This window comes from Thamnophis elegans, chromosome 17, assembly GCF_009769535.1.
Source record: "Thamnophis elegans isolate rThaEle1 chromosome 17, rThaEle1.pri, whole genome shotgun sequence".
In the NCBI taxonomy this organism is placed as follows: domain Eukaryota; kingdom Metazoa; phylum Chordata; class Lepidosauria; order Squamata; family Colubridae; genus Thamnophis; species Thamnophis elegans.
The window spans coordinates 10,624,017-10,636,893 of record NC_045557.1 but is presented as its reverse complement, the minus strand read 5'-3'; the positions used below and the strand labels follow the sequence as shown (position 1 = coordinate 10,636,893).

Sequence of the window (12,877 nt, the reverse complement as noted above, 5' to 3'; positions counted from 1 at the left end):
GGGAAGGAAGAAAGGGAGAGAAGACAGGAAATGGAGGAAGCAAAGGAAGGAGGGAAGGAAGGAAAGAAGGAGAAAGGGAAAGAGGGAGAGAGGAGGAAAAGAGAATTGGAGGGGAAGGAAAGAAATGAAGGAAGGAATTATTTTTTTTCCTAAGTGGAAAGCACCACATGATGATTGGAAAATAAGAGTTCAACATTCTCCGTCTTTGAGATCAGGAAGGGGGGGGAAAAAAGACAGAATTAGCAAGAGAGGAAGGTGAATCTGTCCAAACACCCTCATTCATTTCGGAAGGTGGCAAACGAAGGCACACACCTGCGGTATCCTTTTTGGCAAAAACTTAAGAGGACGTTGTGTGCTGAATCGGCAGCGGGGAAGACCCTCCGTCAGGCGGAAGGAAAAACCCCAAGCGCCTTCCCACTCTCCAGTCCCTTCATTTTAGGGGGGGGGGGGAATAGCAGCAGCCGGGCGAACTGAGACTCCGTAAACCCCAAAGGTTTGAGAATTGGGCTCCATGTAGGGTGTGAGGGGCGTCGTTGTGCGAAGAGACCCCTGGTGAGGCGGGCACCTCCCCAACCCTTAAACCAGTGTTTCTCAACCTTGGCCACTTGAAGATGTCTGGACTTTCAACTCCCAGAATTCCCCAGCCAGCATTCGCTGGCTGGGGAATTCTGGGAGTTGAAGTCCAGACATCTTCAAGTGGCCAAGGTTGAGAAACACTGCCTTAAACCGTAAAATCAAGTCGCGTTCCTGCTCGACCCCAATTGTGGTTCTTCGTCCCAGCGACCCACAAAAACTTTGTCGGTGCAAGCAGAAGCAACGGAGAACATGTCCCATCTTCCACAACCCTGATTTCCTTTTCTTATTGAGATGAATTCTACCCCCTTTGGGGGCAAAAGTATAAAGAAACCCCACCCCACGGGGGCAGCCGAGACGGACACCTTTGCCAAAATCGCCAAAGGAAGCTCGGTGGTCCGTTAATTCGGTTTCCGGAGATGCGGCCGCTTCGGGCTTTCCGGTTAGTTGATGGGGTCGTAGTCCGAACACGGCTTCTGCTGTCTGGTGAGCATCGCCAGGCTCCCCACCAGTAGAAGCACCACCGGCGTGCCCAGCGCCACAGCAAGGATCACGATGACCAGCAGGGAGAAGCCCTCTCTCTGGGGCTCCCCAAAGCCCACCAAGGCAGACCTGGAGGGAAGAGACCGAGGGATGGGAAAGGCGTCATTGCAGAGTCCTTACGGTTCGCTTAGTGACCGTCCAAAAGTTACCAATGGCAATGAATGCAGAGTGAGTCCTTACAGAGTAGTCCTCGACTTACAACGGTTTGCTTAGTGACTGTTCAAAGTTACAACGGCACTGAATGCCAAATGAGTCATTTACAAGGGAGTCCTCGACTTACAACAGTTCGCTTAGTGACCGCACAAAGTTACAACGGCACTGAATGCAAAATGAGTCCTTTGCAGGGTAGTCCTTACAACGGTTCGCTTAGGAACGTTCAAGGTTATAACGGCGCTAAATGCAAAATGAGTCCTTACAAGGTAGTCCTCGACTTACAACAGACTCATCAGCCAATGAATAAGGCTTAGTAACAAGGTCAGCCAATGGGAGCTGAAGCCTTTTGGAGCCGGGGTGTGGCTTAGCTGTGAACTGAAACTGAAAGAAAGTCATTCCCTGTATAGTCTGCCTGTATTTGAACCTGCTTACTGTCTCTCCTCTCTACCACGTTGGAAGAATCTGCTGTGGGTATTGTACATTGACTCATGTGTTCTTATGTACTGTATTTTTCAGAGTATAAGACGCACTGGAGTATAAGACACACCAAGGTTTTGTTTTAAAGAGGCATTTTTTAAAAAAAAAGTAGGTAGGTAGATAGAGGGGGAGAGAGGGAGAGAAAGAGAGAGAAATCCAGTAGGTAGGTAGGGAGGGAGAGAGAGTAGCTAGATAGGTAGGTAGAAAAAGGGAGAGAGAGAGAGAGAGAGAGAATCAGTAGGTAGGTAGGTAGGTAAAGGGGAGAGAGAGAGAAATAGAGAGAAATACAGTAGATAGGTAAGGAGAGAGAGTGTGTAGGTAGGTAGGTAGGTAGGTAGAGGGATAGAGAGAAATAGAGAGATAGAGGAATATAGGAGGGAGGGAGGGAGGGAGGGAATGTTTGTAGGTAGGTAGAGGGATAGATAGAGAGAAATAGAGACAGAGAAAAATACAGTAGATACGTAGGTAGGGAGAGAGAATAGGTAGGTAGGTAGGTAGGGAGAGTGGGTAGGTAGGTAGAGGGATAGAGAGAGAGAAATAGAGAGAAAAATACAGTAGATAGGTAAGGAGAGAGAGAGGGTAGGTAGGTAGGTAGGTAGAGGGATAGAGAGAGAGAAATAGAGACAGAGAGAAATACAGTAGATAGGTAGGTGTTTCTGCTGGCACAGCACTTGTAATGTAATTCTCATCAATCAGTTAAAGAGCTTTCCGAAAGGAAAAAAGAAGTTTTTGCACTCTGCAAACCTCCCAAAAACGGCCCGTTTTTCACAAAAACGAGCCCGTTTTTTGTCCAAAAAATTGCATGCATAGCCTTATGGAGGCTTATAGAGTGCTGCTGAGGGCTGGGGGCAAAAAACGGCCTGTTTTTTGCTCATTTCTGCCCTCCCCAGCCCCCAGGAGCTCTCTGGAAGCCTCCTAAAGGCTATGCACGGCCATTTTTGCAAAGGGGGCGGGGCTTCAGGAGGCAAAAGGTGCTGTATTCAGTGTATAAGACGCACCCAGGTTTTCAGCCTCTTTTTTGAGGGAAAAAGGTTCGTCTTATGCTCTGAAAAATACGGTATATAGAGAAGTTAATGAATCCTGCGGAATCGGTTAGCTGTGTGTGCTTTCTAAATTTGATCTTTCTGCAACAAACTCGGACAGACATCCCACACTCGGCTCCCGGCAAAAAGACCCCCCCCCCCGAACACCCCCCCCCAAAGGGGTCCTCACCAGCTCAAGTAGCCCTTTTCCTTGTAGGCTTCATTGTCCTCGCTGCCAAAGGAGATATTAAGGGCAGAGAGGCTGCAGCGTCTTGCGACGTCTTCCCCAAAGTAAGCTCGGAGAATCCTGAACTCGGGACCGAGGGTGCCGACCGCCTGGAGGGGGTAATACTGACAGTGGACGGTGTCTTCCCGATGGGGGTTCTTAGAGCTGTAGGCGGCCGCTTTCCACTGCAGGAAGCTGGAGCCCAGGCTGTGGTTGTGGGGCTCGGAGATGAGTTGGACCATCTGGGAGGAAAGGAAAAAGAAACGCAACGCCGTTGTTAGCCTCCGTTTTGGGGGGGGGGTGTTTGTGTGCCCCCCTCCCCCAGGTACAACAACCAAGAAAGAGTGGTGCGGTGGCCTAGAGGCGGAGTTCTCGCCTCACAATCAGGAGGCTGTGAGTTCAATCCTGGGTAGAGGCAGATATTTCTCTCTCTGGGCACAATGAGAATATATCTTGCTGAACTAAACTCCTCCCTGGTGACAGGAAAGGCATCTGGCCAGTAAACATTCAGCTCCATTCAGTTGCCCCAGACTCCACGCCCCCACAAGGTATTATATGGGGGTCATTAAAAGAAGTTGAAGATGTATAGATGCCTTTTGGAAAAGCATCTTCACAGAGTTGTCTATGACAACTCGCCGTGGCCAATTTGCCGCAGGACAGAATAGAATGAATGAGCTGGAAAGGGACCTTGGAGGTCTTCTAGTCCAGCCCCCCCTGCACAAAGCAGGAGAACCTATACTATTTCAGATAAGTGGCTGTCCAGGCACTTAAAAACGTCTAACGATGGGGCGCCCACGATTTCTGGTGGCAAGTTGTTCCACTGGTTAGTGCAGTGTTTCTCAACCTTGGCGACTTTAAGTCCTGTGGACTTCAACTCCCAGAATCCCCCAGCCAGCACAGCTGGCTGGGGGAATTCTGGGAGTTGAAGTCCACGGGACTTAAAATCGCCAAGGTTGAGAAACACTGGGTTAGTGGTCCTCACTGTTAGGAAGTTTCTCCTTAATTCAACCTGCCATGAGCAACCTGCCTAGGACAACTTGCTGCAGGACAATTCAACAACTCTATGGAATGATTGGAAATAAAATTTAAAAATATTTTAATTTTTGTCATTCACGTTTCATTCCGTCCCGCCTTTTTTTGGCACACTTTCTTTCATGATTCTATTCCGCCGTTTCTTTGATATTAGTGTGACTCTTATCCCGCAGTGAATTGGCCACAACGAGTTGGTTACTACCAGTCGGCTGCAGCGAGTCGGTCGTGGCAAGTTGTTGTTGTGACCCACCAGGGGAGCTGGCAGCCGATTCGGACAATGAGGAGGTTGGGGAGGAACCTGGGCCAGTCCTGGAGTTTGGGGAAGGCTCTGAGGAGGGCTCTGTGTCGGAGGCAGAGAGGGGGCCAAGGCCGTCTGACAGTTATCAGCTGCCTTCGGAGTCGGACATCAGTGAGGCAGAAGAACAGCTGGAGCATGTTCCCAGTGTGTGCATGCACAGAGTGGCCAGACGAAGGGAACAGCTAAAGAACAGGGGTCGACTTGGGAGTAAGGCCACAAGTGGACGATGAATGGCCCCTCCCAGAGGAAATAAAGAGGAGCGAAAGGGGAGTGGAGTTTGCAGGAGGCAATTAGTTCATTTAATTGGTTCCTGACTCTCTTAAGACTCCTGGCCAAGTTTTGCAGATATCAGCCTGGCAGCTCTCCAAGCCAGATAAGGTCTGTGACCGTAAATCCTCCCTTGAAAGACTTTGCTGGAGGTGAATGAGCAGAATTCACAGTCAATTAATAGAAGGATTTTTGTCGGGACGAGGAGTTGGCTTCAGGCTCTTGGGAAGCCTCGGTCAGAATAGTTGTCCCCTTTCCGCTTTTGGGAGCCCCTCTGAGCCTAGATCCCCGTGCGAATCCAGCCACATTGGCGAAACCAAGGCCTGAGAGAACCCAAGGCTCTTGACTGGACCCAAAGCGGATCCCCCAGCCGTACCTCAAAAATGGTCGGGGTATATTCATCATCGATGGAGCGGGCCGACTGCAGCTGCTTCCGCCGGCTTCCCTCCTCCACCGTCAGGATCTCCAGGGCGAAACAGGAGTGGTTTCCTCGAGGCGCTACGCCCTCCATGGCAAACTCCACCTTGGTGGTGTTGGCGCTGTGGAGAAGGCGCGGGAGAGGCTGGTCACGGCTGCCCTCCTCATACGCCTTCACCTGGAGGGGGGGGGGAAGAGACAGGTTGGCAATCCTGACTGACCACAATCTCACTAGCTTTCTCTTTCTTGCCTCCCTGCTAACCTGGTTAGAATTAACCAATTAGAATTAGCCAAGAAAAAAAGCAGCTTGTCCCATGCAGGTAATCCTCAACCACAATGGATCCCCCAATTTCTGTTGCTGAGCGAGACGTTGGTTAAGTTTCACCCCATTGTACAACCTTTCTTGGCCGCAGTTATTAAGTGAATCACTGCAGCTGTTAAATTAGTAACATGATTGGGCTTCCCCATTGACTTGTTAAGTGAATCTAGCTTTGCTTGTGACAAGGTCACAAAATGTGCTGAGGTGGCGCAGTGGTTAGAGTGCAGCACTGCACTGCTACTTCAGCTGACTGCAGTTCTGCAGTTCGGCTGTTCAAATCTCACCGGCTCAGGGTTGACTCAGCCTTCCATCCTTCCGAGGTGGGTAAAATGAGGACCCGGATTGTTGTTGGGGGCGATATGCTGACTCTGTAAACCGCTTAGAGAGGACTGAAAGCCCTATGAAGCAGTATATAAGTCTGCTATTGCTATTGCTATTTCCGCTACTGGTTCTCCAGAACTGGTCAGAACCTTCTGAATAGCAACCTCTGGTTATAATGTATTCTATTCTATATCGGTATATATAATATAGTTTTCCCAATTTCTAACTTCTCTTTTTTCAAATCCTTAGTAAAACAGCCACCCTATTCGAAAGCATTCTGCATCTATCCATCACCTCTCGCCCTCTTTTAAATTTCAACTCTTATTGAAATGTCTGAATTTTGCTCATGGGCTCATGCGCAGGTTACAAAGGTCGTAAGTGGGGGGGATAACGGTCGTAAGTCCCTTTTTTTCAGCGCCGTCGCAACTTTGAACGATCACTAAAGGAACTGTTGTAAGTCACACAATCACGCACACACACACACACACACAGTCAGCCCAATTTACCTTGAAAGAGACGCTTCCGTTCCTGAAGGCGCCTTCCTGGGCGGAGCCTTGGAAGTCGGCGCTGAGGGTCGTTTCGTTCATCCGTCCATCCAGGCTGGCCCAGGTGAAGTTGGCCAGGTTGTAGCTGGGGTAGACCTGCCCCGCCTTGACCAGGGAGAGGTCCGACGTGTTGCTGCCGTCGTATTCCCACAGCTGCAATACAGAGAGTCCTTGCCTTACAACCGTTCATTTAGTAACCTGTTGTGACTCAGCAGCAGTCTTCTGTGAGTCTTTTCGGGATGCAAGATTAACAATGCAGCCGGGGCTCGTTAGGGGCATCTTCTGGGGATAAAAGGACGGATGGTGCCACGCCCTGGTTGCAGGAGTCAACGTTCCTTCGTTCGTTCAACATTCATTGATCATCGGTCGTGGTTTATTTGAGATACACTTGGAGAAGTGATTTGCTTCCTTTAACCCTGATTCAAGGAGGCACTTGGAGAAGTGCATTGTTTTGTAAGAGTTTTTGTTTGGTTTTCTGTTATCTCGTCAGAGACTTTATTTATGTTTATTTTTGGGCTCGCAGCCAGTCTGAGCCGAGAACTGATAAAGTGAGTTCCTTTTACGTTTGTCTGCCTGTCGTCTGTTAACGAGCGGAGAAGGGGGGACAGAACAGTAACCATTCAAAGTTACAACGGCAACGAAAAAAGGGACAGATACGACCTGCAGCATCTCTATGGTCATGTAATCAAAATTCAGATGCTAGGCAACTGACTCATGTTTATGACGGTCGCAGTGTGCCTGGAGTTAGGTGATCCCCTTTTGCGACCTTCTGATCAGCAAAGTTAATGGGGGGGGAACCACTTAACAACTAGGTTACTAACTTATCAACTGCAGAGATTCACTTAACGACCGTGGTGAGAAAGGTTGTAAAATAGGACCAAACCCACTTAACAAATGTCTCGCTCAAATTTGGGCTCAATTGTGGTCGTATGTCGAGGCCAGCCTGCTTCAGGCATCTCCCAAGAGACCTTTCATGGCTCCCGAAGTGATTCACTTAATAACAGAGGCAAGAAAGGTCGTAAAATGAGGGGAAATTTGCTTAACCACAGAAATTGGCAGCTCAATTGTAGCCATAAGTTGAGGACTACCTGTTGTTCACTTAACAACGGTAATTCGGGGCTCAATTATGGCCGTATGTCAAGGACCACGTGCCAGCTGCCAAGTGTCTGAATTTTGATCACCTGACCGTAGGGATGCTGCAACGGTCATAACTGCGAGGACAGGTTGTAAGGCCCTCATTTGAGTGCTACTGTAGCTAAATTAACATCATTTAACGACCCCATAATTTGTTGCGGGGTGGAGTCTGGGCAACTGAATGGAGCGGAATGCTTACTGGCCAGACGCCTTCCCTGTTGCCAATGAGGAGCAGCAGATACATTCTCATTGTGCCCAGAGAGAGAAATACCTGCCTCTACCTAGGATTGAACTCACAGCCTCACACCACACCACTCTGCCACTGTAACTAAATGAATCGTCATAAATCAAAAACTACCTGTCTCCCCTTGCCTTCCTCCCCCCATCCCTCAGCCCCTTCCCCCTCCGACGCACCCTTGGAAAGACCACCGCCGTGGAATATAAGACACTGTCGGCTGGATCGATCCGGATGGCTCCAGCTGGGGAAGACGAGAGGAGCTGGGTCCAGTTGACGCGAAGGGAGCTGCTGTCGCTTGCGGTGTACACCAACAACACCGTGGGGACCCCGATGGTGCTCCAGATGTAGTGAAGTGTGTCGTTGAGGCCCACCGCGCGGGTGTGTAGTAGATTTACGGGGGAGCTGGCCCAGCCTGGATTATACTCCAAAGAAACCTGCAAATAGATTTTGAAACCAACAGCTCAAGCCAACTTCACAAACCGGTGCCACTTAAGCCATGAATCATGGTTAGTAAGCTAGGGGGCTAAAGCCAAAGCCAAGCATCATGTCTCACCTCCTCATGTAGTCCTCGGCTTGTGACCATAATTAAACCCAACATTTCCAGTTGTTAAACGAGACAATTTCCTAGGTGAATTGTGCCTCGTTTTACAATTTTTCTCGCCACAGTGAATCTCTGCAGCTGATACGTTAGTAAACCCGTTGTTAAGTGAATCTGGATTCTGCGCTGACTGGTTGGAAAGTCGCAAAAGGGGATCATGTGACCCCCTCCCCTCCGCCGGGACACTGCGATCGTCGTGAGTCAGTGGCCAAGCGTCTTGAGTTTTGATCACCAGCCCATGGGGACTGGTGCTGCAAATGTGAAAAACGTAATGTAATGTAAGTCACATAACGTAAGTCACATTTTCCAGTGACGTTGTAACTTTGAACCATCACTAAATGAATTGCTGTATGTTGAGGACTACCTGTATACGAAACTGGCCATCTTATTGGATCCTAAAGGTGGTATTCGGCCATAAATTGCTGCTTGAAATTTGGCAAACATTGGAAGTTTTCAAGATTGGACAGCCATTTATCCGGGGATAGAATAAGATCTGTCTTGGACCTGGGGTTGGACTAGAAGATCTCTAAGATCCCTTCCAGCCATAGGAGTCTATGAACTACTTCAGCAATACAACACAAAAGTCTGCAAGAGCTATGCCAGTTACTGATATAGGTAGTCCTCACCTTACGATGACCACTGAGCCAGAAATGTATGTTGCCAAGTGAGAAATGTGTCTTGCCCCATTTGACAACTTTTCTTGCTGCAGTTGTTAAGTGAGCCACTGCGGTGGTTAAGTTAGTCACAGGGTTGTTAAGTGAATCTGGTTGTCAGAAGGTCGCAAAAGGGGATCATGTGACCCAGGGACACTGCAACCGTCATAAACGTGAATCAGTTGTGTCAAGCCTCTGAAGGTAAATCGCTTGACCATTCGCAAGTGTGAAAAATGGTCATAAGTCAGTCACTTTTTTCGATGCCATTGTAACTTCGTTCGCTAAGCGAACTGTTGTAAGTCGAGGACTACGTGCAATGGGCTAAAAAGAGTCAGAAATCAATTCCTTTTTTCCCATTTTTTCTTTTGTACCCAACATTTTCTTTCTCCCTTTTTTTCCCCTTCTCCTAATTTCCTATTTTCTTTTATATTTTATACTTGGATAAAACCAGAAAAGGTAAAAGGTAAAGTTTCCCCTCGCACATCTGTGCTAGTCGTTCCCGACTCTAGGGGGCGCTGCTCATCTCCGTTTCAAAGCCAAAGAGCCAGCGCTGTCCGAAGACGTCTCCGTGGTCATGTGGCCGGCATGACTCAACTCCCCCGAAGGCACACGGAACGCCGTTCCCTTCTCACCAAAGGTGGTACCTATTTTTCTACTTGCATTTTTACGTTTTGGACTGCTAGGTTGGCAGAAGCTGGGACAAGGAACGGGAGCTCACTCCGTTACGCAGCGCTAGGGATTCGAACCACTGAACTGCTGACCTTTCTGATCGACAAGCTCAGAGTCTTAGCCACTGAACCATCGCATCCTCTTGGCTACAACAATAAAAGCCATTTAAAAAAAAGAAGGAAGAGGAAGGGAAATGATTAGAAAATGGCCACAGAGGGGATCCCCAGAGCCAGGCTTAATTCATGGGTGAAGTTTCTGAAGAAAGAGAAAACGCACGATTCATTTTTCTAATTTCTGAAGCTCCGGGAGGAAAAGACAGAAGCAGCATTTTTTTCCTTCTGCTCTGAGTCAGAGGAAAAGAGGAACCGTGAACACCAACAACTCTCACCCACACTTTCTTATCCCGAAAAAGGCTGAATCAGAATAGAGCTGGAAGGGACCGTGGAGGTCATCTAGCCCAACCCCACTTTCTTATCCCAAAAGGGATGAATCAGAATCAGAATAGAGCTGGAAGGGACGTGGAGGTCATTTAGCCCAACCCCCTGCTCAAGCAGGAGACCCTATACCATTCAGACAAAATGGTTGTCCAATCTCTTCTTAAAAGCCACCTGTGATGGAGCACCCACAACTTCTAGTGGCAAGCTGTTCCACTGCTTAATTGTTCTCACTGTTAGAAAGTTTTTCCTTAATGCCAGGTTGCTTGTCTCCTTGATGAGTTTCCATCCATTGTTTCTTGTCCTCCCTTCTGGAGTTTTGAAAAATAATTTGATCTCCCCTCTTCTTTGGGGGCAGCCCTTCAAATCCTGGAATCATGCTATCATGTTCCCACTAATTCTTCTTTTCATTAACCCAAATCCTGTAGCCGTTCTTCCTATGTTTTAGTCTCCAGGCCTTTAAAGAAAGAAGGAGTAGTAGCTATGTATGTTGCCTTGAGTTATTTATCAAAATAATAAAGGCAGGATTAAAGCCATAAAAAGCAGTCACGAGCCTCACCAAGGGAGTTTGGTTTTCCCCAAGGGCCGGGATGAGATAACTGCAGATCAAAAGTACGACTTGATGCCAGAGTTTGGTTCCTTTTAATTTTTACTTTATTGTGCTTAGTTTTATAGTTTTAACCTTGCCTTTTTTCCTGTTTCCTTTTGAATGGGAGCCATCCAGAGCTGATGATGCGGGTGACATAACTATATATTTTTTTAAAAAATCTAATAAAGTACAGATTTAAGGCCACGGAAAGCGCAGTCCACAGAAGAGCTTGTTTGTGCCAACCTGATGCCAGGACTCCAGTTCCCACAATCCCTTCTTCACTCACACGCTTGGGATGGTAGATCACACGCCTGATCTACCTGTTTAGAAAGCTCAAGGAACTTCCCTTTAGACCCGGAGCTCTTCTCACCTTGCCAATTTTAAGATGTGTCTAAAGGTAAAGGTTCCCCTCGCACGTATGTAAGGCAAGAGCGCCTCTGGGCATGGGCAGAGCGCCTTCCTCCGCTTCCTGCCTTCCCCCAGCGAGCCTTCTCGGGGAACAAGCCCGCCCGGCGCGTCCCCCCTTCCCAGAGTCCGGCACCTACCCTCCTCCGGTAGCCCTTGGCGTCCCCCGCGCAGAAGCCCGCCGCCCAGAGGAGAGCCAGGCCGGCCCAAGGAACCGCCGCCGCTCGCATGTTTTTCCCTGACTGCGGGGTTGCGAGAACGGCATCACGTGACCCGGCCGGCGTTCCTTCCGGGCCTCCCGCCGAGTGGGCGGGGACTCTCTTAAAGGGACCGCGGCAAAGGAAGCCTCGCCCTTTTTCCTCGGGTGAACGGGAGGGGCTGAGGGCAGGTTTGGGGGTCTCCTTCAAGCTCCGGTTGGGGCAAGGGAGAGCAGCGGCCCCGGCTGAGGGGGCGGAGACTGGCCAAGGATGCCCTGCCTGGAGAGCTTTCCTGCCCAAGCAGAAGGGTTCTTCTTGTGTGGAATAACAAAGGGACTTTGGAGGTCTTCTAGTCTAACCCCCCTATTCAAGCAGATCCTTCTCTCCTCCCCAGAATAAGAATTGGAAGGGACCTTGGCGGTCTTCCAGTCCAGCCCTCTTGCTCAAGCAGGAAACCCTGCTCTTCAGAATAAGAAGGGACCTTGGAGGTCTTCTAGTCCAACCCCTTTGCTCAAGCAGATCCTTACAGAATAACAGTTGGAAGGGACCTTGGAGATCTTCTACTCCAACCCCTTTGCTCAAGCAGGAGATCCTTACAGAATAAGAGTTGGAAGGGACCTTGGAGGTCTTCTAGTCCAACCCTTTTGCTCAAGCAGATCCTTACAGAATAAGAGTTGGAAGGGACCCTGGAGGTCATCTAATCCAGCCCTCTTGCTCAAGCAGATCCTTACAGAATAAGAGTTGGAAGGGACCTTGGAGGTCTTCTAGTCCAACCCCTTTGCTCAAGCAGATAGCAATAGCAATAGCAGCAATAGCAGTAGACTTATATACCGCTTCATAGGCCTTTCAGGCCTCTCTAAGCGGTTTACAGAGAGTCAGCATATTGCCCCCAACAATCTGGGTCCTCATTTTACCCACCTCGGAAGGATGGAAGGCTGAGTCAACCCTGAGCCGGTGAGATTTGAACCGCTGACCTGCTGATCTAGCAGTAGCCTGCAGTGCTGCATTTAACCACTGCGCCACCTTGGCTCTTTTCCTTACAGAATAAGTTGGAAGGGAACTTGGAGGTCATCTAGTCCAGCCCCCTTGCTCAAGCAGGAGACCCTATGGCATTCTGGACAACTGGCTGCCCAATCAAACCTCCAGCGATGGAGCAATAGCGCTTCTCTGGGCCTTTCAGCCCTGAGACATTGAAGAGCCTCTTGCCCCCCAACAATCAGGGTCCTCATTTTACAGACCCCGGAAGGACAGAAGGCTGAGTCAACCTTGAGCCGAAGCACCCATCACTTCCCCAGGCAGGTTTATTTCACTGATTTGAGTCCATCCGGAGATTTAATATAGGTAGTCCTCGACTTTACGGCCACAATTGAGCCCAACATTTCTGTTGTTAAGTGAAGATATTTGCTCAATCAGTTCTGCCCCATTTTACAACCTTCCTTGCCACAGTTCCGTGAATCACTGGTAAGTTAGTAACCTGGTTGTTAAGCGAAGCGGGCCTTCCCCACTGACTTTGCTTTTGTCAGGTCGCAAAAGGGGACCACGTAACCCCGGGACGTTGCAACCGTCATAAATATGAAGCATATGAATTTTGATCGTAGAACCATGGGGCTGCTGCAAGGATCGTTAAGTATGAAAAACGGTCATTATGTCAGCCATTTATCAGTGCCCTTGTCACTTTGAACGGTCACTAAACGAACTGTTCTAAGTCGAGGACTACCAGTCAGCCAGACTAAGTGTTAAGAGAGGAGAAAGCGACCAGAAACATTA

The 12,877-nt window shown here is 49.0% G+C and overlaps 1 protein-coding gene across 1 annotated transcript; it reads right to left on the bottom strand.

Moving 5' to 3' along the window:
- Positions 1-673: 673 nt before the first annotated feature.
- GLMP (glycosylated lysosomal membrane protein) lies at positions 674-11,209 on the bottom strand. Its single transcript, XM_032233766.1, has 6 exons — positions 11,054-11,209; positions 7,742-7,999; positions 6,155-6,346; positions 4,968-5,186; positions 2,959-3,236; positions 674-1,185 (listed from the first exon to the last, which is right to left on the bottom strand). Exons 1-6 carry the CDS (start codon positions 11,141-11,143, stop codon positions 1,017-1,019), a joined length of 1,206 nt encoding a protein of 401 aa, XP_032089657.1. The 5' UTR covers positions 11,144-11,209; the 3' UTR covers positions 674-1,016.
- Positions 11,210-12,877: the final 1,668 nt, after the last annotated feature.

Excerpts from the sequence above, each read along its gene's own strand:
- GLMP (XM_032233766.1), bottom strand. The coding sequence starts at position 11,143 with ATGCGAGCGGCGGCGGTTCCTTGGGCCGGCCTGGCTCTCCTCTGGGCG. Across the intron at positions 5,187-6,154 it reads ACGGAAGCGTCTCTTTCAAG|GTGAAGGCGTATGAGGAGGG; the intron begins GTAAATTGGGCT and ends CCCCCCCTCCAG. Across the intron at positions 3,237-4,967 it reads ATACCCCGACCATTTTTGAG|ATGGTCCAACTCATCTCCGA; the intron begins GTACGGCTGGGG and ends CTTTCCTCCCAG.